The 27,004-nt window shown below is 32.1% G+C and overlaps 1 protein-coding gene across 9 annotated transcripts in view; it reads right to left on the bottom strand.

Annotated features, from left to right (window-relative positions):
* Window positions 1-1,640: 1,640 nt before the first annotated feature.
* The window catches only part of LOC145259987 (FYVE and coiled-coil domain-containing protein 1-like), a 137,885-nt gene continuing 112,521 nt past the window's right edge, over window positions 1,641-27,004 (bottom strand). For 3 of the 9 annotated variants that reach the window (XM_080117984.1, XM_080117989.1, XM_080117992.1), the window contains 7 exons: window positions 25,133-25,311; window positions 18,069-18,089; window positions 12,669-12,786; window positions 10,304-10,504; window positions 8,121-8,283; window positions 6,621-6,802; window positions 1,641-1,935 (listed from right to left, as the gene is read on the bottom strand). In XM_080117984.1, the coding sequence (XP_079974110.1) occupies window positions 1,863-1,935; window positions 6,621-6,802; window positions 8,121-8,283; window positions 10,304-10,504; window positions 12,669-12,786; window positions 18,069-18,089; window positions 25,133-25,311 (937 nt within the window). In that variant the 3' untranslated portion in view covers window positions 1,641-1,862. The remainder of the gene's footprint in view (window positions 1,936-6,620; window positions 6,803-8,120; window positions 8,284-10,303; window positions 10,505-12,668; window positions 12,787-18,068; window positions 18,090-25,132; window positions 25,312-27,004) is intronic. The other 6 variants (XM_080117986.1, XM_080117990.1, XM_080117993.1 and 3 more) reach the window with 3 other exon arrangements.

Raw genomic sequence — 27,004 nt, 5'->3', positions numbered from 1 at the left:
AATCGTCAGTCAATGATATGTGAGGAAACTTTAGTAATTGTCTCATGAGCATGAATCTGCTTCACACTCACTGTACCTTAACCACCCAGATTTTTACCTGTGGGGTTATCTCAAAGATAATGTTTATCAAACCAATCATCAGACGATTCCAGAACAGAAATGGAGGAGGGGGGAGATTATCACAGCCAGTGTTATTGTCAATTTTGCATATTGTATCTGAGTATGCTTATCATTGAAAGGTGATAAGACAAAGACTGTTGGACATTCATGATCGAAACTTGGTGGACAAGTCAAGCATAGACTGGAGTTTATTTGTATTAAATATGGTTGTATTTCGGAAAGGGTTGTAAATTTTATTAATGATTTTATGGGAGGCATTTGGTGGGAAGAAGAACCCTATACACAGGCAAATAATGGATATAGAAAAACAAATAACTTATGACCAAGTTGATTGGAGTCGGAATTGAATATAGTCCCAACAAGTGTGTGTATAATAATAGCAATTGTTACCCCCTACTCAAATTCGGAAAACAATGAATATAGAGAAAAGAAAGAGAAAAGAAAAAAGAGAAAAGAAAAAAGAGAAAAGAAAAGGAAAAAAAGAAAAGGAAAAAAAGAAAAGGAAAAAAAGGAAAGGAAAAAAAGGAAAGGAAAAAAGGAAAGGAAAAAAAGGAAAGGAAAAAAAGGAAAGGAAAAAAGGAAAGGAAAAAAAGGAAAGGAAAAAAGGAAAGGAAAAAAGGAAAGGAAAAAAGGAAAGGAAAAAAGGAAAGGAAAAAAGGAAAGGAAAAAAGGAAAAAGAAAAGAAAAGGAAAAAGAAAAGAAAAAAGGAAAAGAAAAGAAAAAAGGAAAAGAAAAGAAAAAAGGAAAAAGGAAAAAGAAAACAAAAAAGAAAAACAAAAGAAAAAACAAAAAGAAAAAAGATAAAACAAGAAAAAAACAAGAAAAAAGAAAAGAAAAATAGAGTAAAAGAAAAGGAAAAAGGAAAGAAAAGGAAAAAAGAAAGAAAAGGAAAAAGGAAAGAAAAGGAAAAAGGAAAGAAAAGGAAAAAGGAAAGAAAAGGAAAAAGGAAAGAAAAGGAAAAAGGAAAGAAAAGGAAAAAGGAAAGAAAAGGAAAAAGGAAAGAAAAGGAAAAAGGAAAGAAAAGGAAAGAGGAAAGGAAAAAGGAAAGAAGAGGAAAAAAGAAAAGGAAAAAAAGAAAAGGAAAAAAAGAAAAAGGAAAGAAAAGAAAAAAAAGAAAAAGGAAAGAAAAGGAAAAAAGAAAAAAGGAAAGAAATATAGAGAAAAAAATAGAGAAAAAGGAAAAATTGTTAACTTATGACTAAATTGATTGACAATAGATTGTATGCAAATGCCAATACGTATGACAAGTGACAGCGTGGTAAGGGAAAAAGAAAAAATACATAAAAAAGAACGTGTGCACAGACCGACGATCAGGTTAGAGACATGGGTGAAATCATGCCTGACCGGGGAATGAAAAATAAAGGTCATTTCTTAAAACCTGAAACAGCAAATTGAATTTCTTTCCTATTCTTCGTCTTTTATTCCTTGCGATGTGTTAACATATTAACAAGAACAGTATAGTTGGTCAGTCTAAACTAAACATCATCTATAAATCGACAACTCTTTGTATAATAACAATCTTTACCCAATATCCCAATTTTTTATTTTTTCTGATTTCAACCTCAACATCAATAAATTTCTGACAATATTTACAAACACTTTGCTGATAAGGTGACATATCAGCTATAAAGTGTTTAACACTTCTGACTGCGCAATCTCTAAAAAGAGAAAATATTGAAAAAGAAGTCTCTTTTCGCGGCATTGTTGCAGAGAGTTCACTTTTTTTATTAAATGTATTTTTTTTATAAACGAGACCAAGAAGCTGTGACTGCTTTTTGTACACGGAGTGTGTACGTTACTTTCTTGGAAGTCAACCTAAAAAAGGAAAGAAAATAAACATCAGAAATAAAAAGCAAAGTTTCTGAACAGAATTTTTTACATATACAATGGTTTATAAAAATATTTTTTCGTTGCCATCAATAATAATAATCATGTGTATATAGATAGATAAGATAGTTAGATATATTGACTTACAATTCTTATCTTCCTTAAAAACATCTTTTTTTATATAAATATTTGATCATCTTTGTACAGCAGTAAAGTAAAACCATTACGGTTAGTGAAACATGCATAAAACAGTAAAGAAGAGACTATAGGCATAATAAAAATAAGAAAATAAAGTTTCAAAATAAAATATTATTAATGTGGATTTATTCTTTACATTGAACATTGGGATGCAACTATTATATATATATATATATATATATATATATATATATATGTATATATATATATATATAAGATCAGAAGAGTATTGAAATATTGAAAAAAATTATTGAAAAAAAAATTATTGAAAAATACATTGAAAAAAAGAAATATTGAAAAATACATTGGAAAAAAAATATTGAAAAAAAAAAAAAAAAAAAAATGCCAAAAAAAAAAAAATGCCAAAAAAAAAAAATGCCAAAAAAAAATTTGATAAAACATATTGATAAAAAAATATTGATAAAAAATATTGAACAAAAAAATATTGAAAAACAAAATATTGACAAACAAAATATTGACAAACAAAATATTGACAAACAAAATATTGACAAACAAAATATTGAAAAAAAAATATTGAAAAAAAAATATTGAAAAAAAAATATTGAAAAAAAAATATTGAAAAAAAAATATTGAAAAAAAAATATTGAAAAAAAAATATTGAAAAAAAAATATTGAAAAAAAAAAAAAAAAAAAAAAAAAATGCCAAAAAAAAATTTGATAAAACATATTGATAAAAAAATATTGATAAAAAATATTGAACAAAAAAATATTGAAAAACAAAATATTGACAAACAAAATATTGACAAACAAAATATTGACAAACAAAATATTGACAAACAAAATATTGAAAAAAAAAATATTGAAAAAAAAATATTGAAAAAAAAATATTGAAAAAAAAATATTGAAAAAAAAATATTGAAAAAAAAATATTGAAAAAAAAATATTGAAAAAAAAATATTGAAAAAAAAAAAAAAAAAAAAAAAAAAATGCCAAAAAAAAATTTGATAAAACATATTGATAAAAAAATATTGATAAAAAATATTGAACAAAAAAATATTGAACAAAAAAATATTGACAAACAAAATATTGACAAACAAAATATTGACAAACAAAATATTGACAAACAAAATATTGAAAAAAAATCTATTGAAAAAAAAATATTGAAAAAAAAAATATTGAAAAAAAAAATATTGAAAAAAAAAATATTGAAAAAAAAAATATTGAAAAAAAAAATATTGAAAAAAAAAATATTGAAAAAAAAAATATTGAAAAAAAAAATATTGAAAAAAAAAATATTGAAAAAAAAAATATTGAAAAAAAAATATTGAAAAAAAAATATTGAAAAAAAAATATTGAAAAAAAAATATTGAAAAAAAAATATTGAAAAAAAAATATTGAAAAAAAAATATTGAAAAAAAAATATTGAAAAAAAAATATTGAAAAAAAAATATTGAAAAAAAAATATTGAAAAAAAAATATTGAAAAAAAAATATTGAAAAAAAAAATATTGAAAAAAAAAATATTGAAAAAAAAATATTGAAAAAAAAATATTGAAAAAAAAATATTGAAAAAAAAATATTGAAAAAAAAATATTGAAAAAAAATATTGAAAAAAAAATATTGAAAAAAATATTGAAAAAAATATTGAAAAAAATATTGAAAAAAAAATATTGAAAAAATATTGAAAAAAAAATATTGAAAAAAATATTGAAAAAGAAATATTGAAAAAGAAATATTGAAAAAGAAATATTGAAAAAGAAATATTGAAAAAGAAATATAAAAAAAGAAATATTGAAAAAGAAATATTGAAAAAGAAATATTGAAAAAAAACATTGAAAAAAAACATTGAAAGAAAAATAACGAAAGAAAAACATTGGAAGAAAAAATTCTGAAAAGAAATATTAAAAAAAAGAAAAATAATGTCACTATTTCACTATTCTGTCAATTTTTGGTTTGCAGACTTAAAACTTGATGTGTAAGGGATCAAATCTATGAAATAAATTCAATTTGGTTTTTAGTCAATCAAAATAGCTGCTAAGAGGTCAAAATTTAAAAATTGGGACAGGCCTAAGTCAACTTAAATATGCATGTATATGTTAAGCTGTGTTAATTTTTAAAGATATCCATTCATTCTTAGATCATATGGAACATTGTGTTTTGGTTTCGATTCTAGCCGATGGCACGCACGTCACATAGATATATTTTTTAACTTTTGAAATCAGTTACAAATCAGAAAATATTAGGTAAAAAATAATCAATAGAGAATTGACTCTATAATAATAAATATGAAATCTGCATGAATTAAATATCATATTTAAACATATTTTATAACTGAGCAATGACAAGCGACATAATAGTTTGAATAATTTCCTGAATTTAAGCAATGACTTCAATGGCAAATTGTCAATCATTTTCTCTCTGATGCTGCCACTGAGTTAAATGCGGAATATTTTGTCATCCTTTATTGATGCTGAGAAAGTCTGAAATCATATTTTGTTCTTTTGATACGGATTCCAAAGATGCCTCTGTATCTCTTCCACAAATATGGAGGTTGAAAATTATCTAAAGAACATGCGTTGCGTGAAGAAAAAATAATACGAGAATGGTATGATTGATATTTAACGTAATTCCTAAAGAAAGGCTTTTTTCAAGGACTTTTCAGTTTTGAACACCTTATCCAGACAAAATTCAAGTTTTCAAAACAAAATTTGGGGTTTGTTTTACAATTCACAGCAATTCCAAAAAAAAATCAAATATACAACACTACCATCACCATATTCATTTATATAAAGCATAAATGTCATATATATATATATATATATATATATATATATATAATGCTCCCTATCTTGGGTTGAGCATATTGGGAAGTGATATGCAAATCACCATTAGCATATGAAGCGATGCTCTTTGTGTAAACAAATTGAGCTTAGGTATTTGGACAATGTCAAAACATTGTTAATTCACTGCCAACATAGCAGCAGCCAAATAGCGCAATGGTTAGAAGCTCCGACTGTCATATGGGCAGTCGGGTTTCGATCCTAGCTTGAGGTAGTTTCTTGTCTAGCCGCACTGATGAAACAGAGAAGCAGTTCTGTATGTAGATGACACACACATATATATATATATATATATATATATATATATATATATATGAGACAATGAAAGGATATGAATTTATGGTATCCAGGCGTCGTAGTAATCCTTGTATAGAACGGTATAATGTGGTCAGAGTCTGAGTTTGTTGAATAAATCCACAATATAGTTAGATTCCAATTTATTGTGATGTATTTTTGCTCCTTTGTGATAATCCTTTGAGTATGGAAAGTCTGATGTTTATTCCGCCTCATTTTTAGTTGGCATACTTCCTGTATAAAGTGTCTGCTAGAAGCTATTTTCTTTTATAGATTAAAATTATATATTAAACCCTTCCATAATATTTTTGATAAAATTTCAGGATAGCTGGAAATTTTTCAAATCAGATATTTTAAGGGTGGACTTGAAATAGAGATACAATAAGATAATGTCCAAAATATCGGAAGGTAAAACAATAAAATTTATCATATAAAGTATGTTTTGAGCATTTCATTGTTTCTACTTTTATTTCAGCTATTTTATTTATCTATGCCCCTTAAAAAGATGTAATTTTTAAACATATTTTCTTTGCATAGGCTAAATAACAAAATTATTTCAAATTAGATCTTATATTTGCTGATGACTTTTCCTCGAAAATCCAAGGAAAAAAATCTGAACTGTATTTATTCAAACAATAAATTTCTGTTCTGAAAAATTATAGTTTTCTGAATAAAATTTAAACAAAAAAAAACTCTATATATACATTATATATATATTGTAAATGATAACAAGCCATGCATGTGGGGTCCCCTTCCAGGAATGAAAAATTTACTTTCACCATAATGTTTGTGCATAATTTCCCAAAAAAAACAAAAAAAGTTCAAGAAGTGGTTATTGAGCAAAGTGCGAATGGATGAACAATTTTGAGGCAATTTTACCCCTATAATGGTCCTTATAGAGGCAACCAGAGTTATTCCAGAAAATCCATTCAGGCAAAAATTTACTTTCACCATGACTAACGTTTGTGCAAAAGTTTTTAAAAAATCCAAGCATGATTATTGAGAAAAGTGTGAATAACCAAACAAACGAACAGGAGTGGATTACCACGTTCAATCCTTCCTTTGTCAGGGACCAAAAAAATGTCAAAACCAAAAGTAGGATTACCATAATGTGAATGCGGTATTGTGGTAAACCAAAAGGATGGTGCACTACTCCTATCCCATCTCAACCAATTTGACCTTGTGCCACATTCTTTGTGTAATTTTTCTGATACTTTTTTGCAAAAGTTCTTTTTGTAAAACTTACTGTAATCCTTATATCTAAATAAATATTTATCGCAATAGATTTGTGAAAACTTGAACTTGGCATAGCCAATCTCATAGTATGCAAGAGTATCCATTAACCTACTCCTCCTGAGCAGGTGAGATGACATTCACTTACCTCGAGTATGTGTTATCAAATATGACCTTATAAATCCCAAGATCTCTCGGCGTCAGTTGACCCTTGATTGTTTGTTTATGAGAATTACACTTTTGGACAGGCACAAGAATTTGCGAAGACTCTTGGGAAGAAGGTTTCGAATTGCAGTTTTCAGGAATAAAGTGGACACCAAATGAAATATCCTGGAAAGCAGAACAAGATTGTATTAAGTTTCTGAATTTTGGAGATGAGGATTGAAAACAGGGTTCGTACAGATTTCCAATGTCCATTTTCAAAGTTTTGCAAGGCCTTCTCCAGATAAAATTCAAGTTTTCAAAACAAAATTTGGGGTTTATTTTACAATCCACAGCAATTCGAAAAAGTGGTAAAAAAATCAAACATACAACAAATAAATTTTTGGTGTTTTTAAGTAGTTTTAAATGCTTTTTATTTTATCTCAAATATTAACTCTCTTTACAGCTTTTAAATTTCAAACCAAGATGGCTGCCATCTTGTCCATTTTTTGGGTTTTTTTCTTTTTTTTTTTGACTAATTTTCGATTATCACATTTTCTTGGGGGGGGGGGGGTCGCCATTGAAGAGCAAAAATAGAGGAAGATTTAAATCTCCTGCACCCCCACCCAAAAAAGAATTGTGATAATCGAAAACTAGACCAACCCAGCCAAATAATTTAATAGTATTTATTTCGATTTTATTTTTAATATTTCGACACAAATATTGACTTGACATAAAAAAAAGTATGATTTTCAAGACATTTTTCACATTTTCAAGGATTTTTCAAGGTAAAAATAAAAATAAGGCCTTTTCAAGGCAAAGTCAAAATTGAAGGACTTTTCAAGTCTGTGCGAACTCTGAATAATTTAGATTCTTCAGACTTCATCTTCTGTAAAGGGATAAAGAACTAGGTGGGTAATTAATAATACATTGGACCAATTCTTTGACTCCAGTACATGATCCGAACAGCAAATCACCACATAAACAGAAAGAACAGTGCTATGTAGATTGGTGATTGTAATGTAACTAATATTCCCTCATCCATTGATCACATATCTTCTTTATAATCTGTCTGTGTTTTTGAAGATCAAAGTTGTCCATGGATCAACCAATCTACACAGTACTATTAGACCACACCTGATGGCTTTGAAAACCCAGCCAGAAAAGCAAGAGGGAGAGACTCATTCTGACTTCCGCACATATGCGAAACAACTTCCGAGTAGGAGAGTGCATTTCCTTGATGATGGGCATGATAACTTGGATATCAGTCCAATGGAGATAATTACCTCGGATAATTCTAATGTTTTCAGAAAAGGGTTACAGTCTTCTCCTTCATGTACGAATATGTTACAGTTACCTGGCTGAGAAAAGGAAGGAGAGAACAATGTCACCTTGACCCCTGCCCAAAAGAGGGAGAAGGGAACAACATTTATCGCTCCCTTAGAGAGGGTGGTTAGGGTGGGGCTTGGTGCGTTTGTAAAAACAGGAAATGAAGCAAAAGGCTTACCTTTGGGTAAGTAGTGAATTCCCAGCAGATATCAAAGCCAGTTCGATCAACAACAACAGATACAGTGTATGTACAACCATAGCGGATCCAAATTACGCTTTGTGAATTTATTTCGCCTTTTTCAAGTTCTTCCAGCGACACTGTGATGCTCTCTGGGAATGCACTGAAAAGAATTTCAAAAATATTTTTTATAAATTACTTATATATATATATACACATACACTCACAAGGATAGGTCCAACTTTTTTTTGGTTCCAAATAGTAGCCCCTTACATTAACACGGCACTTTACCTTGTTTATGGGGAAATCACAGTATATATATATATATATATATATATATATATATATATATATATATATATTTAATGAAATGTCTAAATGAAAAGATGCTGCCCAAATTGATATTGAAAATGAAAATTGTATAAATTACAGTTCAAATCCAGTTCATTCCACAAAAATCACTTTCACTTAGGATGTTGGTAACTTTCATGTAGTCCCTCTCATAAACCTTGGTTCTTTTCTAGAAAGAATTCTGACTAGAAAAATATCAGGGAAAATAATGCCAACAATAGAATTTTCAGATTCATTCAATATGATGATTTCTTCATCTGGAAAACTTTCTGTGTTTACATCTCGACTATAAAAAGAGAAATTGTACAATAGTCGTACAATAGACTGCACTATCCACAACTTCCTCAGCAGCCTTGGACTGCTAATAATGTGCCACACTGGCGATCATCATAAATGGACTCAGCATTACGAGTACCTTTCTTTCGCCACTATTCATCATGCGACCGTCTTGAGATGGCTTTCTCAAAGCGGCATCCACTCTAGGCAGGCCTAACTGGCTTTCACTCAAAGTCAAACGTAAACAAGTTCTTGTTGAGCCATCCTCGTAAATAATCTAATTATACCAAATTACTTCTACAACCGATTATTATGCAACTGTCCCAATGACTACAATACACATATTAACCCTTATCCTCGAGTGGCCTCTGGGCCTTGATATATGGTGACCCCCCCCCTTTGTAAAAAAAAAAAAACAAAAAAACAATTTGATCTTACACAAGTTATAGAACTTGCCTCTGCTGCACCCCCACCACCTGTACTGAGCATGTCATAAAGACAGCAAAACTGAACAACTGCCTCAAACTCGATGCTATCGAGTCCAACTTTCTTGCTCTCGTCATTCAAGCATGTTGTACACGTAAAATCTGCCGCACGCTTGTTTTTTTTTTTTCATGTTTTTTTACTCTTTCTTCATAAACTTTGTTAAATTTTTTCAGAATAATGGATGAATGGACTTTTCACTTTTCTTATTTCTTCATCTTGCAAATATTTTTGTGTCCAAAATGTCATTGAAGGGTTTTCTTTAAAGTTGTCTATTTTTCAGTGACTTTTTGGACACCATGTATTTACATCTTTTTTTTTTAATTCCATTTTCACCCCAAAACAAGGCACAGTGCCACTTTGATGTACGGGGTTACTATCAGGGACATAAGTTGCAGGGATATGATGTAGGGAGTTGAGCAGCAAGATGTCTGTTCACATTACACTTGAACTTCTGCATGTCAGTACAGTTGGGAAAACAGAATCCCAGAAGGGAGTTATAAAGTTGAGCAGTTCTGGGAAAGAAACTATTATAGTAGAAGGATCTTTACTGTGTAGGGGTGGGATTTTGCTGCTTGACGGGTTTGTCAAGAGTATTTAGATCGAGGGGGTACAAGTGCTTGTAGTTCATCGGAGCATTCACCATTAAAATACTTGTAGAACAGGCAGAGGGATGCAACACTTCATCAGTGGGACAGAGGCTGAAGCTTAGACGACAGTTCAGGACCTATCAGGTTGGAGACTCTTTTGAACCCTGTCCAGGAGTGAGAGACTAGTAGCAGATGCACCAGTCCAAATGTGACACCAATACTCCATACATGGGCGAATGGTGGCTTTATAGAAGTACAAGATACTTTCAGGCATAAGTTGCTTTCTAGCATGGTAGAGAGAGCATACCTTCCTCGCAGCGGTCCTGGCAATGGTCTCAACGTATGCTCCAACTCAGTTAGGCTGAGGAGTTTAAAAAAAGTACTTCTTTTTACTGTTCTCATAGTGGTGTCTAAACGATGACCTAATACATTAAAACAAAGAACGCACACAAGCAGTGACCCGAGGAGTCAACAAAAACTTACGCATCATTGTCAGATTGAGTTTTCTCTGTCCTCATCTTGGCTACCTCATCATCGCTAATCACCGCAAAATCTGAAGGCGAGTTTTTTGGGCAGTTCTTAGCAATCGTTACTTCTTTGTTTTGAGGAATGTCTTGTGACTGTGGTTCCGATGCACACGTCTCAGATGGAACCGCTGCGGCTGCTTCTTCAAAATGTCTGCTACTAAAAAAAAAACAGGAAGTGATAAGAATATGTTAATGAGATTCCCATTGTCAGTGTTAAAAGATGAGGGTCTTTATATAATTAGTCTGAAGAATTCAAGACAAGAAACTATAAGTCATGATACACTATTGCTTCCGTGTCTCCAAAAAGTGAGTGCGTGTATTGTAATTTTTTTGTTATAGTTATTTTATTTATTTATTTTTTTACAAGGTGGACACCACTTATCAAGGCCCGGAAGCCACTCAGGGATAAGGGTTATTGTAAGTACAGTACGTTAGTGTGGAGATTTAATAAAGTGTCTATTTCAGGGGGCAGTTCATCAGAAATTTGTTTACGTTGGACTTGAAGACATCCAGGTTGTAGTCAGGTGGGAAGCAGGCAGACAGAACAGAGTTCCACAGGCGTGCAGTTCTAAGAAAGAAGCTTTGTTCATGGGATCTACGTTTTGATTTAGGCATAGATAAAGAGTGGGGAAAGTTTTTCACAGTGGATTCAGCTAGACGGGTGTTTTTCGTAAAAGAAAGGCGAGGGGGACCAGAGATTGGAGTTCAGACGAGCACCTCCCATGGAAATAACGATTTTTTTTTAGATATAACTGTATTAATGGTATTGAAGATTTGCCTTCCATTACATACGCAGGAGTTTTCTTCCCTACATATGCATTATCGACCCATTTTTAGGGATATATATATATATATATATATATATAAACGTTTTATATTTTTTGGAGGGAATTAGACTTGGAGTCCAAAGAGCAGAGTTTATTTTTACGTATTGGTAAATGTATTAATACTTTTAAAAGAAAACAGTGCCCATTGTACTGTAGATATATAATAAGCTCAATAGGTATAGGTATCCTAGAGCTATATTGAGTAAAACAATTCATAATTGTTAATTAAAATCAGTTTCATAAGGAAAAAAAAACAAAAAAGCAAAATCAACTCAAGTGTACGATCGTTTCGGAAACAATGTTCATTTTATTGAAATAGACAATATGTCTTGAACAATAATTTGATAAAAGTTTTTTTCTTTAAACAAAGTCCTCATCAGCAAAATGGGGGTTAAAGACACCAAAATAAAACTAGCATTTTTTGTTGTGAGTTAGGCAGATATTCATTTTTTTTGCTCCCTTTTGAAGCTTCCCATTATTTCAGTCAATCTATTCTTTGGCATGCTGTTAAATGTTATCTCCGGAACATTTTTAGTCCCTTACATACATGATGATTGCAACGTCTTGTCAGACGAGTGCCACTCCCTCAGACATTTAAAATCCATCAGCCCAAATGCCTGAAGGAGTATCTATACAAAGATGATGTTACAGAGTCTGAGCTTTGTACGACAGCTGTCTCTCTCACAGTTCAAAATGTTGAGATCCAGCAACAAGCAAGAGCAAGATAGCCAGCAACAAATTAAACTGCAGACCAGCTTAATGCCGGTACTGGTCTCCCGCTTTATGGTTTTTTAAATCAGAGATTTGCTTCTCCTAGAAAGGTTGCCTTCACCACGGCTTACGGGAGCCCTCTCTACCCCAATACACATATACACACACACAAATATACACGGTGCTAGTTGGCCGTTGACCCAGAAAAAGAGTTCATTCGCCCTTTGGAAGGTCTTGTTTTTAATCCTTCAGGGAGACTAGCCACCCTCCTCACCAAACATGTCAGGTCATGTCATATGCTACTGGTACCATGTAACCCAGTGCTACCTGCCTCATGGTCGGGTCACCGGCAACTAAGTCCCTTACATACATACATTTGTTTCTTATGTTATTTATAAAATAGATAAAATAGTTATTCATCAATTTGTTGATAAGTTTGAGTACAGTGAAACGTGTCAAGGGATAACTATTTTCTCTATAAAATATATAACATTCTTTTTAAATAAACATTAATAATTGTTTTGAAATCTATAGACACATGCGTTTCAAAATTATGTTCACATCAATGCAATCGGGGAATTCGAATCCAGTCACAAAGTCAATCTGATTTTGCAGGTTGGTCTTCAATCCTCAAGTTACTGGCAATTAGTACAGCAAGTTAGCAAATTAGACTGCGAACAAGTATTATGCACACCATGTAGATTATGCATACGATGACAATGAAACAATATAGTAGTCATGAATATCTTTTAAAACAGCAAAAAAAAAAAAAAAAAATCTTACTTTTCTTCGGCTGAATTTTCCAAATATTCTGATCTGCTGATGTCATTGGACGCAAGTGATGACTGGCCAACATCCGAGCTTTGGTAGCGCAATAAACTGTCCAGGTCATCATTGTGATCTGAAAAAAATACACAACTTAATGAACATTGATATTTGTTTTTTTTATGGACATCACTCCAGACAAGGCATGAAGCCACTTGATGTTAGGAGCTAACATAAATGAAAGATGATTATCACAAAGACAAGAGATGCCTATTGACTTTTGTCTTGAAAAGACCAAATCTGTATTTTTTTTTTTTTTTTTTACTTGGGAGTCACCACTTATCAAGGCCCAAAGGCCATTCGAGGATAAGGGTTAATGAATGTAAGGTGGTGGTGTAGTAATCGCTTATGGTGTAAACTGGGTAGAATTTGATTATTTATGAGGACGGCTTAACAGGAACTTGTTTATATTAGACTTGAAGGCTACCAACCGAGAAGAATGCTAGCAGAACAGTGTTCCAAAGGCGGACAGTTCTGGGAAAGAAACTTTGTTCATGGAATCTGCGTTTACATTTAGGCACAGATAGAGAGTTGGGAAAATCATATATAGTAGTTGTAGCTAGTCGAGTGTTTTTTTTCTGAAAGTTTGAAAAGGGGAGGCAGAAAACGGTGAGCAGGAAGAGATTTCCACAAGCTGGCAATTCTTAGAAGACACTGGAATAAGAAGCTGTATTACGATGAAGTATTAAAACAGCAATTTGATGGAGACCACTAGACCAACGAGTCAAACAAGCTGGAACAAAGGATTGGTTGTTTTCGTTTTACGGCATATCAACCCTTTTCAGGTTATTTAATGCCAAATCCAAGAATTTTGAAGAAATTTTTTTTAATAGAATATATTTGTTTTCAAGTCGGATTCTATTTAACCCATAGTTGGGACCCTAATAGGTACTACTACTCCGGGTCAGAGTGGACCTGGGAGCAATGATAATTAAAGGGTGGCTCCACACTCCCCAAAGCCCGCAAGCTGGGGCCTCACCACTGGATATAGTTTAAGGTCATATCCAGAACCTGGAACAAAGGAAGCAGGGAATAGATCAGACAGCTTTGAATAACACATGCCATAGTAGTATTTATGAAAAAGACCGAGACTGAAAGCATGAAAAAGCATTTGGGAATAGCAGGTGTTGTAAACAAGAGAGTCAACTCAGACGTACATATATGGGTACCAGTCTTGCATGTTGTTGCTGGTCCCTAACTGAGGAAATTGCTGGCTGTATTTTAAACCTTTGCTCTTGCTCAAATCAAAGTTAACCAGTCCTTCCTTTTGTGAGATCTGATCCATGTGAGAAATGTTCTTAGAGTTCTTGGATAGCTTCGTTCAAGCAGTCACCTCCATCATTCCATCTGTCGATGCGGTAGTTCTGTCATAGTGCAGAATCAAGGCTCTTTTTGGTTATGAAACGGTTTCTTGATATTAATCTACCATTCAGTTGCACGTGGCTAGATAAGCAGTGTCTTCTGTCAGTTTCCCGTTTGTGTTTTTCGATTCTCACATGGGCATCCCTTTTCCCTTCGGATATGGAGAAATGCTATGGGCTTGCTAAATGATGACTCCCTTTTTTTTTTATCTTTTTTTTTTAGATGAGGATCAAAGATTTGAATTATTCAGACTACTACTCTCATCTTGAACTTAAGCCCATCTAACAGCTTGCAACAACATGAAAAATTTTTTAAATATCATCCATCCGAATTGTATAAAAATATAGATTCGTAAATAACAAACAATTTTTCTTGACAAACAACACAGCATTTTTAATAACATGAACAGGTTAGTAAAAAAATTTATCTGGAGCAAAAACTAGATCTTGCTTGACCCTTGTGTCACAATGCTGAGGTGAGCAGCATTTAAATAAATATCCATTTTGAATGAGTAGTGTCTCCTTGCTGCTTCAGCTGTTTGGGGACGGAATATGTAAAGTACCAGTCAAGAATCCGTTTTGAAAATCAGCCCGACAGGAACTGACCCAGTGCCTGTCAGACTGATAAGGTACGCTGTTTGCATATTACCCAGGAGGTCCACCCTCCCAGGCCTTGCCACCTGGAACGTTTTTGTTCTTGTGTTTTGAGAAAGGTGGTGTTTGATCAACACTGCTGAGGAGCCATGAGATAAAACACTTTTTAAATCTCCAAAACAGATTTTCATGGTAAACGACTGATGATCCCTAAAATAATATTAGAACTAGCTTAAATTCTAGAAAACAAACTAATGTAGTGATTGCAAGAGATTAATTAACTTACAAGCAAATGGGGATTTCAATGAAAGCCTTGAGATTAAAAGTTGTTTTTTATATTTTAGTTTTAAAAGTCTAAAAACTTCCAAGATTACATCATATATATATATATATATATATATATATAATTCAAAGTTGCATAATGTAAACATATATGGTATTTACAGGTTCTCTTCCAGTTTTTGTATTTTTAATTATGTCAAAACACACTTTATCTCCTCTTGATGGATTGATTGTTGCTTTTTCTTCTGACGAGTAAGGGCAAAATAGATTCACTGATTGATATAATAATTAAGTGATTGATTTTGTGCTATGCAACAGATACTGTCAAGAATTGTAAATGTCAACGCCTCCTTATGTAGCTTGGTGGCTAATAAATAATGCAACACGTATAGGAAATGACCGCTCTTGTCAGTTGATTGGATTAAGTTTTTAATTTAGTTTTAGTTTTAAAAGTAAAAAACTTTGAGGATCACACACACACATATATATATATATATATACTAGCAAAAGTACCCGTCGTTGACTGGGTTCAAAAACAGCCTACAGAAAATCGACTTTGATTTATGAAAATATGAAAGTATGATAGGTTATGAAAAGGAAGGGTTGTAAAGTTGGGTTGAATTTGGGGGTATCAAAACCAAAGCAAAATATGATGAAAGTAAAAATAAAATAGATAAACCCCATAATTTATTATACCATACTTTTTTCACACTGAAACACTTATCACAATATTCTGTGGATCTATATTAAAAAAACTTGTTAAACTTTGTGACATATTTCCATTCTATGGAGGTCAGGTGCGAACGAACACCCCATAATTTTATTATACCATATTTCTTCAAACTGAAACATAATTATCAAAGTATACTTACGCAGATAGATATGAAAAGTCTTTATTAAAGTTTGTGCCTATTTCCATTCTATGGAGGCCAGGTGCAAACGCAGACCCCACAATTTTATTATGCCATCCCTATTTAAGTTAAAACATACTTATCAAAATTATACTTATGTACATCTATATCAAAAACACTTGTAAATATTTTTTTTTAATTTTTAAATGTTTTATTTCCATACTTTGTGGACCAGGCGCGAACGCAGACCCCACAATTTTAATGAACCACCATTCTCCCAGATCAAACATACCCATTCCTGTGTCTCGATACATCTTCTATCATTATATGTGATCAGTTTTCTATAATAGTTTGCGCCTGGCCTCCATAGAATGGAAATATGTCACAAAGTTTAACAAGGTTTTTTAATATAGATCCACAGAATATTGTGATAAGTGTTTGAGTGTGAACAGGTATGGTATAATAAATTATGGGGTTTATTTATTTTATTTTTACTTTCATCATATTTTGCTTTGGTTTTGATACCCTCAAATTCGAAGCTATCTCTTTACAACCCTTCCTTTTCATAACCTATCATACTTTCATAAATCAGAGTCGATTTTCTGTAGGCTGTTTTTGAACCCAGTCAATGACAGGTACTTTTGCTAGTATATATATAAATAGAGAGAGAGAAATAAAAAGGAACAAATCAAGTTACATGTTCATCAACGTTTCATCTTTATTTCGAGACTTCCTCTGGATGAATGAAATTAAGAAAACAAAAATACCAGTACAAATATTTGAAAATTTTCTTGTGAAAAGAGTGATGCTGTTCCATTTCAGCAACGGAAAAAGACGTTGGAAATCCACAGATTGTGCAAAACTTTTCACTCACAAGTGCAACTGGATTTTGAAACTGGCATTACAATACTCTCCCTTCTCCAAAAGGTTAGTAAAAAAAAAAAAAAAAAAGCAAAGAAAAAACAAACAAAAGCAAACACGTGCAAAATATTTTTAGTAAATTTGTACCCAAGAAGTTCATACCAACTAAGGATTCTTCCATTCGTTTTTTTTTCTATAAATTATCCGACAAGAAAATATGGTTCTTGTCCAGAATTTTGAAGACATTACCATTGCTAAACCTCTTAATAACCAACATTTTTGTCCTTACTTCCAATTTAGAAAATTTAATTAGTCAACGAGTCGATTCCCAAACATATCACTAGCAGACGTAATCTCTATATAGTATTACGAATTATAGTTAAAAAAAATAAAAAATAAAAAAAAATCATTTTTTAAGTGATTAATGAGAATTTGTTGGCATTAAAATATAAATCGAGCAAGTTTTAATTATAGAGGAATCTCCCCTTCCTTCTGGAGATTGTTTTCAAAATGGCAGGCAAGACAGTTGCCCTCAGTTATTCCTAAAATGTTATTTTCTTGTTTAAAAAATAAAACAAACTTGATCAATTTACGTGATTTTTGGAATATGATCTCTTTGTTTCGTCACAGATATGTACATCATACAGATTTTTATTTTTTATTTTTGTTTTTTTAATATAGAGCGAATTCTGGACAAGAACTCAAAAATATTAGTCTTTTTCTTTAAATCTGAATAAAAAAGTAATCAAACTTAACTTGGATACAATTTTTAAAAAAACACACACACACAAATCCTTTTAGTATTAATTAATTATTTTTAACAGATTAAAAATAGAGGACTAAATGTATTTACAGCACCCCAATCATAATAGCAGCTGCAAAGAACAAGTTTAACATGGCACTTCATCTGATGTCACTCAAAGGCAACACCTTTCCAAACATAAAACAAAAGACAGCCGAACTGACCTGGTCTCAAGTTTCAACACAATTTATGTTTATCAAAGCTTATATTCATTGACTAGCAAGACCTGTGTACCGGCATTGTCCAAGGAAGTATATTGAACTATTGTTGAGTGTGTACTCAGGCTCTATGAAGTTAACGTAATATAATGGGGTAGGGGGTATGATTAACCCAATGCTTATGTTTCAGTTTCGAGAAAAACAAAAGTCTAAAAAAAAAAAAAATAATAAAATAAATAAATCCCATGATTTACTTGACTTGTGATGTCTGTGTGAGTCTCGGCCATAGAAACAAAGTTATTCAAGCAAATTCAAAATTTTAAATGTTTTCATTTGGTAAGGTGTGATCTTTAGAGTGACATCAAATACAGTGTCAGGCTAAACATGTTCCTTTCAACTATTACGATAGGCAGCTTGTCTGAAAATACACTTGATCCAAAATAGAATACCTTTCAGCGTGTTTGTAGATCCTAAAATATAAACAATATTTATCATGAGTTTGCAAAAAAATAAAAATAAAAACAAAATAGAAGACATTTTTTTTCATAAAAATAATTTTCTTTACAAAATTGGAGAGTGTGCGTGTGTGTGTGTGGGGGGGTATTCTGCCTCAAAGTTGATTCATCCCAGAAAAAATAGAGTCAATCCCTCCCACCTCCTAGTATCTTTGTTATGAATGACTTTTTGAACCTTTTCAATACTAAGTACATGTGTAACTTTTTTCAGAATCAGTGCTAGTCCGTGACCCTCACATCCCACTCAAAAAAATAAAAATAAATAAAATGAAGGAAAATCTATGTCATGACAGAAAGAAAATATTGTACACCGAAAATCACATAAATTGATCAAGTTTTATTTCCATAAATAAAGGCAATTAATAGGAATTTATAAGATTCCCTTCCTACCTCCCATAATTAAAGAATGGCTTTCGAAAATCTTGCAAGAGTTTGATTTATTTGGACTTATTTCTCTTGTTCTAGAAAAATGGCATCAAGAGAGATTATAAATCCTTGTTTAGCCATTAAATTTGTGCTTTTTTTTTTTGTATGATACTTTCTTTCTGTCACAACAAACATATTTTCTTTATTTATTTTTTTTTTTTCATGGACGGGGAGTAAGTATTTGTACCAAAAAATGTGCCCAACTCCCCACTCAGGTTGCCCCCCCTCCCTATAAATCTGATCCCTACCACAGTAATCCTTCACACTTCAGTGGCAATTTCAGATAAATAAAAGTAAAAAACAAATGTAACTTTTTTGTATTAATTACAAAATTAGACACAAGGTGAAAAGGGAGCGGGGGAGAGGGTCATTGTTCATCCACTGTCAATCTTCCTCTTAGCTAGAATCACCGCAATTAAAAAAAAAAAAAAAAAAAAGAGAAAGAAAAAGAGAAAAGAAAAAGAGAAAAAAAGAAAAAGAGAAAAAGAGAAAAAAAGAGAAAGAGAAAAAAGAAAGAGAAAGAAAAAGAGAAAAAAGAGAAAAAAAGAGAAAAGAGAGAAAAAAGAGAAAAAGAGAAAAAAAGAAAGAGAAAAAGAGAAAAAAAGAAAAAAGAGAAAAAAAGAAAAAAGAGAAAAAAAGAAAAAAGAGAAAAAAAGAAAAAAGAGAAAAAAAGAAAGAGAAAAAAGAGAAAAAAAGAAAGAGAAAAAAGAAAAAGAGAAAAAAGAAAAAGAGAAAAAAGAAAAAGAGAAAAAAAGAAAAAGAGAAAAAAAAGAAAAAGAGAAAAAGAGAAAAAAAAGAAAAAAAGAAAAAGAGAAAAAAAGAAAAAGAGAAAAAAGAGAAAAAGAGAAAAAGAGAAAAAAAAGAAAAAAAAGAAAAAAAAGAAAAAGAGAAAAAAAGAGAAAGAAAAAAAGAGAAAGAAAAAAAGAGAAAGAAAAAGAGAAAAAAGAGAAAAAAAGAAGAAAAAAGAGAAAAAAGAAAAAGAGTCTCCAATTCAATAGATTCCTAAATGCTGGAAACCTTTCTACTCTCATAGCTACTTTCTTTGGATTGCTTGTCTTTTGGAATTTCCTGTTTCCCTGACTGTACTAGGATGCAGAAATTTAAATGAAATGTGAAGAAACATCTTGTGGCATAATTTATGCCTTAGGTTAATTGAAACTTTAAAATAAAAAAAAAATCAATTTGACGTTAGTTGATAAAGCATTTCATAAATAATAGAGAATTGATTCATTTAAAAAGTTCTCTTTTCGGTTTTCAAGTTGAGATGAAACCAATCTCCAACCTCTTTCCTATCGCTGCAATGTTGCATACCTGTACCTGTTTTACAAGTACTTTAATGGAACGTGCTCCGACGAACTCAAAGGACTTGTGCCTCTTAAACATAAATACCATACGCTGAGGTGACTGGTAAATTGCACAAATTATTAGGTGAAAGTGACTTTGAGCTATTAAAAAATGAATAAATAAAAATGTAAATAATATGATTTCTGCATTTTAAACATAATCTCCAGGTTGTATACGATTTTATAATTTTACTGACACAATATGGTACAGCAGCAAAAATATTTTGGGATATTTGTTGGCTGAGAGACTGAGCTTTCAAACGATACTAATTTTGTCAGTTTTGGTCGAATGTGTCAAAGTTTTAGCGAGACATACAAACATACATACATACTAACAGACATTTGAGATTTATATTATAGATATTCAACAATCTGAAACTGATATAAATATTTATTAATTGGCACTGTGTAATAACTTATTAAAAAATATTATCATACCATAAAATAAAAATGCGTAAATAATATATATATTAAACATAATTTCCAGGTCGTATACAATTTCATAATTTTACAGACACATTGTGGTACAGCAGCAAATATTTACTGTGGAGTTCTTTACGCATTATTTTTATTAATGGCTCGAAATCAACCCGGAGTCGCCAGAGTCACCCCAGCTTACAATATCTCAAACTAACCAGTCCAGGGTTGGATCAAATACTGACTTTTAACAATTGAAATACAAATACAAATACTTTCGTTAAGGTTACCAGAAATACAAATACAAATACTTTTATTCCTAACTCTAAAAATACAAATACAAATACAAATACTAACGCTAAAAATACAAATACAAATACTTTTATTCCTCAATCTCAAAATACAAATAAAAATACAATAACTGATTTAAACAATCTGAAAATATGCGAAGAAAAGAAGAAAAAAGAAGAAATATTTCCTTCCAAATTTGACATCTACATTACACTCTATATCATGTCCTCATTGCATTTTATCATCATTAGAGCTCTGAAAGTTTCCGGGCCAAGTTTGGCTCGCTCTGGGGTATAAAAATTACCAGCCTTGCTGAAAACTCTTTCAGATGGTGCCGATGTTGCACAGCACCCTAGAATATTTCTGGCGAAAGGCTTCAAAATCTTGAAGCTCTTGTTTTCCCGCCAGTACCTCAGTGGGTTGACGTCAAAAGCCAGAACACATTCTTCTAAGTAGGAATCGAGTTCTGCCTTTACCGCTGTAGTGTCGCTTATTGATGGACTTACATTTAGCTTCCCAGCTGGTGGCATGTAGGCAAAAAGACGAGGGCGTTTTGCATTCATGTCAGCCTCGTCTTGATTTGTGTTCACGGTCATGAAAAACTTCCTCTCTTGAACTGTGTTCTTCAAAGACAACTGAGTTGACTGCGAAATAATTAGGTCCACAATCTTCGAAATATTTTTATTTTTCATTTTTTCACATGACAGCCATGACAGATTTCTAAGATGACTGCATAATTGAAAAGTAGTTGGTTATTATCTTAGACTCCACATCTACTTACCATTTTTACTAGTGCCATTTTTTCCATACCATATTTATTGGTACAATTTGTAAATAAGTTTCTATTTGTCAATCATATTCTAAAAAGAATTATGTCAGTCGTCAGAAGACCAAATTTACTCAGGGGATTGGAGGTATCAACTTAAAATATCTCTAAAATATTGATAAATTTAATTTTAGTCAAAACTCTAAAACTAGACTTTGTTTCCAAGAACAATCTATGCGTCATTATTAAGGCAAATGTGTCTATTAATCCAAGATAGTTAGAAAATCTATAATTATTGACTTTTAATTAAACTTTTGGGACTACTCAGGAAAAAGTATATGAATACTTAAAAATATTCATTTTAAATACAACTTTAAATAGCTATAGTTATAAGTTTTCAAATTTCTATAAATTGAAAATAAATTAATTCAATTAATTTCAAAACACTACTTTTAAAGAATTTCAAACGAAAAATACAAGAATTAATTATTTCAGAGGAAATATACTCAGTGACCTAATTGGCAGGAACAAGGCGCCAGCACTAAAAAATGTCCCCAAAATGGTTTCATACTCAACTGTGAACTCTTTGAAAGGGTCCATATAGACATTTAGTAAGTAACTGTGAAACCGGATTAAACATTTAGGTGTGAGATTCGCTTAGTGTGAGAGGGTGTAAATCTATGAATGGGAGTGGGAGGTCAAAAGTTTTTTTTTTAAATCTACAAGTTTAGACATCCAAACAACTGTTTAAATTACTTTATAACTTTTTCTTTAATAATCCATATTTAATAAATATTTATATAAAATTATCCGAAAAAGGCCAAATTTGAAGCATAAATTTGAAAAAAAAACAAACAAACATTTTGAAAGCCAAACTGCTTCAAAAAAAGCCAAATTCGCGAAATTTGGCCTTAAAAAAGCCAAGCTGGCAACCCTGAATTGAAGCTACTTGACTCACAGACTTATCGTCACTCAACTAGCAGCAGCATGTGTGACTGGAAGTGGACAGGACTGGTAGACTGGTACACGTACGCAACATGTATGTGAACAGGGTTGGATCAAATACTGACTTTTAACAATTGAAATGCAAATACTTTCGTTTAGGTTACCAGAAATACAAATACAAATACTTTTACTCCTAAGTTTAAAAATACAAATACAAATACATTTATTCCTAAATCTAAAAATACAAATACAAATACAATTACATTAAAATTGTATTTAAATACAATTGAAATACAAATACAATTGTATTTGATCCAACCCTAAACCAGTCAACCAACAAAATCTCATTCCTTCACTGTAGAGATCCCTAGAAGCTGAGAAGCATTCAACTCATAGTTTTTTCCCTAAAACTTCTAAATTTTTAAATTCCTTCCATTTCCTGCTTCCCTGACTGTACTAACATGCAGAAATTTAAATGTAATGTGAACAGACATCTCTCTGCTCAACTCCCTACATAATGATGCCCCTGCAGGCATAATCCTAAATAGCAACATCTTATATCCAAGCGGCAATATGCCTTGTTTGAAGTAAAAAAAAAAAAAAAAAAAAAAAAAAAAAAATTTAAAGAAAAGAAAATACCACATTTAGTCTTGGAAACTACTTTTTAAAAAAAACAAAAACAAAACAAAAGAGTCACCATTTATCAAGGCCTGGAGGCTACTCGAGGATAAGGGTTAATGAGTGTACGGCAGTCATTGGGACAATATCTATGTCAATAGTAATCGTTAGAAGTGGAAATTTTGTAAATTGGATTACTTAAGAACTGCATGCCTGTGGAATTGTCTTCCGTTTTCCTGCTTTCCAGCTGACTACAATATGGTTGTGTTCAAGTCTAACGTAAATAAGTTCTTGATGAGCTGTTCCATATAAATTAACAAATTTACTGAATTTCCATTACTAATGATTACTATATTGTCCAATTTCTACTGTACACTCTTTAACCTTTATCCTTGAGTGGCCTCTTGGCCTTGATAATGTGGTGGTGCCTATGTAAAAAAAAAAAAAAAAAAAAGAAAGAAATTTTGGCATCTGGAGATCTCAACAGTGAAGAAGTGGGATTTTGCTGCTTGTCATGTTAGTCGGAAGTATGTACGTTGCGAGGGCACAAGTGTTAGCACATTACATCAAAATACTTGTAATTAGTGATGGGACGATTCCAATACAATTCCATACAAAATTACCGATTCCGATACATTTACCGATTCCGATTCTTTATAAATCTCTAAATATTTTACTATAAAGTTGCTATTTTGTCCCGATTGCTGTAAAAAAAAAAAAAAACACATCTTAAAATGTGCATGTATTTTCTCAAACATAAAAATACACCTCTGAGAATGTGAAATAGGGAGTCTTACTGGAAGTTTAAATCAATAAATATTTATTATTTTATTTTTATTACAAACAGTGGAAGATGTTTTTATAAAAACAAAATCAAATAAAATAGATAATTGGAGAATTGGTTGGTTGGTTTTGTTTTACGGCATATCAACCCTTTTCGGGTTATTTAATGCCGAATCCAAAGATTTTGAAGAACAATTTTTTTAATAGAATATATTTGTTGTTTTTACGTCGGTTTCTATTTAACCCATAGTGGGACCCTAACAGGTACTACCACTCTGGGTCAGAGTGGACCTGGGAGCAATGGTAATCAAAGGGTGGCTCCACACTCCCCAAAGCCCGCAAGCTGGGGGCCTCACCACTGGATATAGTTTAAGGTCATATCCAGGACCCCCATTGAGGGACTTTTACCCTCTGCAGGGGGGCAGTCGGTGTATTCTAATGCCCCACCGACAGGGCCAATAACTGAAGGAATCGTTTTGGCATCAGAAAATAGGCTCAAATTTTCCCGATTCTGACACTGATTCTGATACCCCGAAAAGCTCCGATTTTTCCGATTCCATATTCTGATTAATTGTCCCAACATTCCTTGTAATAGAGAGACAAAGATGTAACACTGCATGCTGATGGGACAGAGATTGGAGCATGGTTAATAGTGTGTAATCTATTAGATTTGAAACTCTTTTTTGGACCTTCTCTAAGAGTGAGAGACTAATGTTGGATGCACCAGTCAAGACGTAACACATTTTACAATTTTTTTTATAGTACTATTTCTATGCTATTGATGTCATGCAGATCATTTAGGCTATGTTTTTTTTTAATTTTTATTGGGGCGAGATCTTACCGTTTCTAGAAGACTAGCCTGGGTGTTCGGAGGTGTATTTTGAGCAAAAAAAAAAAAAATGGGTGTAGGAAGACAAGCTTGAACCCGTAACGCGAAGGAGGAAAAGAACTTGAAAAAAATAAACGTGACGTCTTTGCTGTTGCATTCATCGCGAAACCGGAAGCGGCAAAGGTTTAAATTAAAGCTAGCCAATCGAAAAGAGGGGATGACTTTCAAAAATATTAGTGAAAAAAGCGACCCCTCTTTGTAGAAAAGTGCCCAGTTGAGGATGAAGGTTAATGTTTTTAGCCAATTTTTCGATATTTGTCGTCCGATGACACCAATCTCGTGAAAATCCGTCACCTCTGTCGAAAATTGTAGGCAGACATACATACAAACAAACATACATACATTTAAACAGACAGGTGCGATTTATATTATAGGTAAGTAAAGGATAAATTCACATTTAAAATGTGTGGTTTTGTCCGAACTAGATATGGTCAAATAGTCTATGAAAATGGAAACTCCAATGTAACGTCAACCCTCCCTTTCCAGCCTCATCTGAAATATGTGAGCAGAAAAGTCTTACCCAATACGTCGGATACGTCACTGGCTGATTCACTCCATTTAGTGCTGCGTCTTTGGGAAGAGCCCTCGGACAATTCCTTGTCCTCCTCTTCACTTTCAGCACACAATATGGAGCTGGAGCTGTCGTCAGCACGTTCTTTTTGCTCTTGGTAGCATCTGTCACACGCACGGGACTTCCGGCTGTAAGAAACAAAACATACATTTAATAGCGACATTGATTTGGTATTATTTGGATTCTTTGGGCTATTGTCCTCATCTTGAGTGTTATTCGCACAACGTTTGAGTTGATGTGAAACCTCCAATATTCTTCATGTGTATTTTGTCAAAGCCAGGAATCTTTCTGTTGAACTCTAGAACCTACAAGGAATTTTGAATGGTTCAAAACCTCTGTAGAAGCAACACTCAAAAATACAATTGCAAATTACTTAGGACTTCTACCCAGGGTAAGATTAGCTCTCTTAACAGCCATCAAGCACCAGCGCCATGGAATATATTTCATCCTTATTTGTCATATTCCAAAAATCATAAGTAGTGTACATTCTGGTGCTTACTTAAACAATTTCCTATTTCTTGTGTTACCTTGGAAATCTTCTTTTTCTTTTGGTATATATATTTCCACAGAAACGTATATATATATATATATATATATATATGTGTCAAGAATTGTAAATGTCAACTGAATTAAAGGAATAAATTATAAGATGGTCAACATCATGAACTTTGGAATATAGTCTTATCTTTTATTCACTATATATATATATATATTTCTGTAGAAATATATTTTCTTATAATATATACCAATCCTTATTTAAGAAGCTCAATGTAATTACAAAGCAATATAGTGAATAAATTACAAAAACTATATTTCAAAATTTATGATATTGACCATCTTATAATTTATTTCTTTAATTCAGTTGACATTTACAATTCTTGACAGTCTCTATTTCATAGCGCAAAATCAATCATTTAATTATTATATCAATCAGTGAATCTATTATGCCCTTAACTCATCAGAAGAAATAGCAACAATCAATCTGTCAAAAGGAAATAAAGTGTGATTTGACATGATTAAAATCCGAAAATTGGAAGAGAAGTTGCAAATACCTTTAATATGGTTCCATTATGCCATTTTGAATTATATATATATATATATATTTTAGTCACGTTCACTCCTAACAAGGCATATCGCCACTTGGATGTAAGGGGCTACTATTTGGGACCATGCCTAGGAAAGATTAACAAGATGTTGTTTACATTACATTTAAACTTCTACATATCAGTACAGTCAGGGAAGCAGGTAGAGAATTCCAAAGTCTAGCTGTTCGAGGGAAGAAACTATTAGAGTAGAAAGCTTTCTAGCATTCAGGGACCTCAACAGTGAAGGGGTGAGATTTTGCTGCTAAGCAGGTTTGTCGGGTATATGTATGTCGACGGGGCACAAGTGCAACGAGTTCATCAGAGCACATTCCATTAAAATACTTGTAAAACAGGCACAAAGATGTGACATTGTGGTGATGGGATAGACGTTTGAGCTTAGTTGACAAAGTGGGACCTATTAAGTTGAAGACTCTTTTTCGCCCTATCCGTCTTTTTTTTTTTTCTTTTACTTCCCAATAACTTGAGTGGGGGGAGGGGGTCTATAGTATCACAGAGGTTCAAAGCTTAACTCCTTAGACAAAATGCGCTAGAAATGCAAATGTTGAATGAGGTTACATAGAAATGACATCACGTGCTTGGGGGACAGAACAAAATTTCTGGGCAGTTGGAACTGGAAAGTGAGAGAGGCGACAATCGGTGAATGAAGACCATCAACTGCGCACGTTTATAAAAGGACCCCGTTTTGTTGATTGTTTCTTGAACGTTCACTGATGAT

Source organism: Euprymna scolopes, chromosome 35 (assembly GCF_053919585.1).
Source record: "Euprymna scolopes isolate OS-2025 chromosome 35, ASM5391958v1, whole genome shotgun sequence".
Lineage (NCBI taxonomy): Eukaryota > Metazoa > Mollusca > Cephalopoda > Sepiida > Sepiolidae > Euprymna > Euprymna scolopes.
This window is presented reverse-complemented; position numbering and strand designations above follow the sequence as displayed.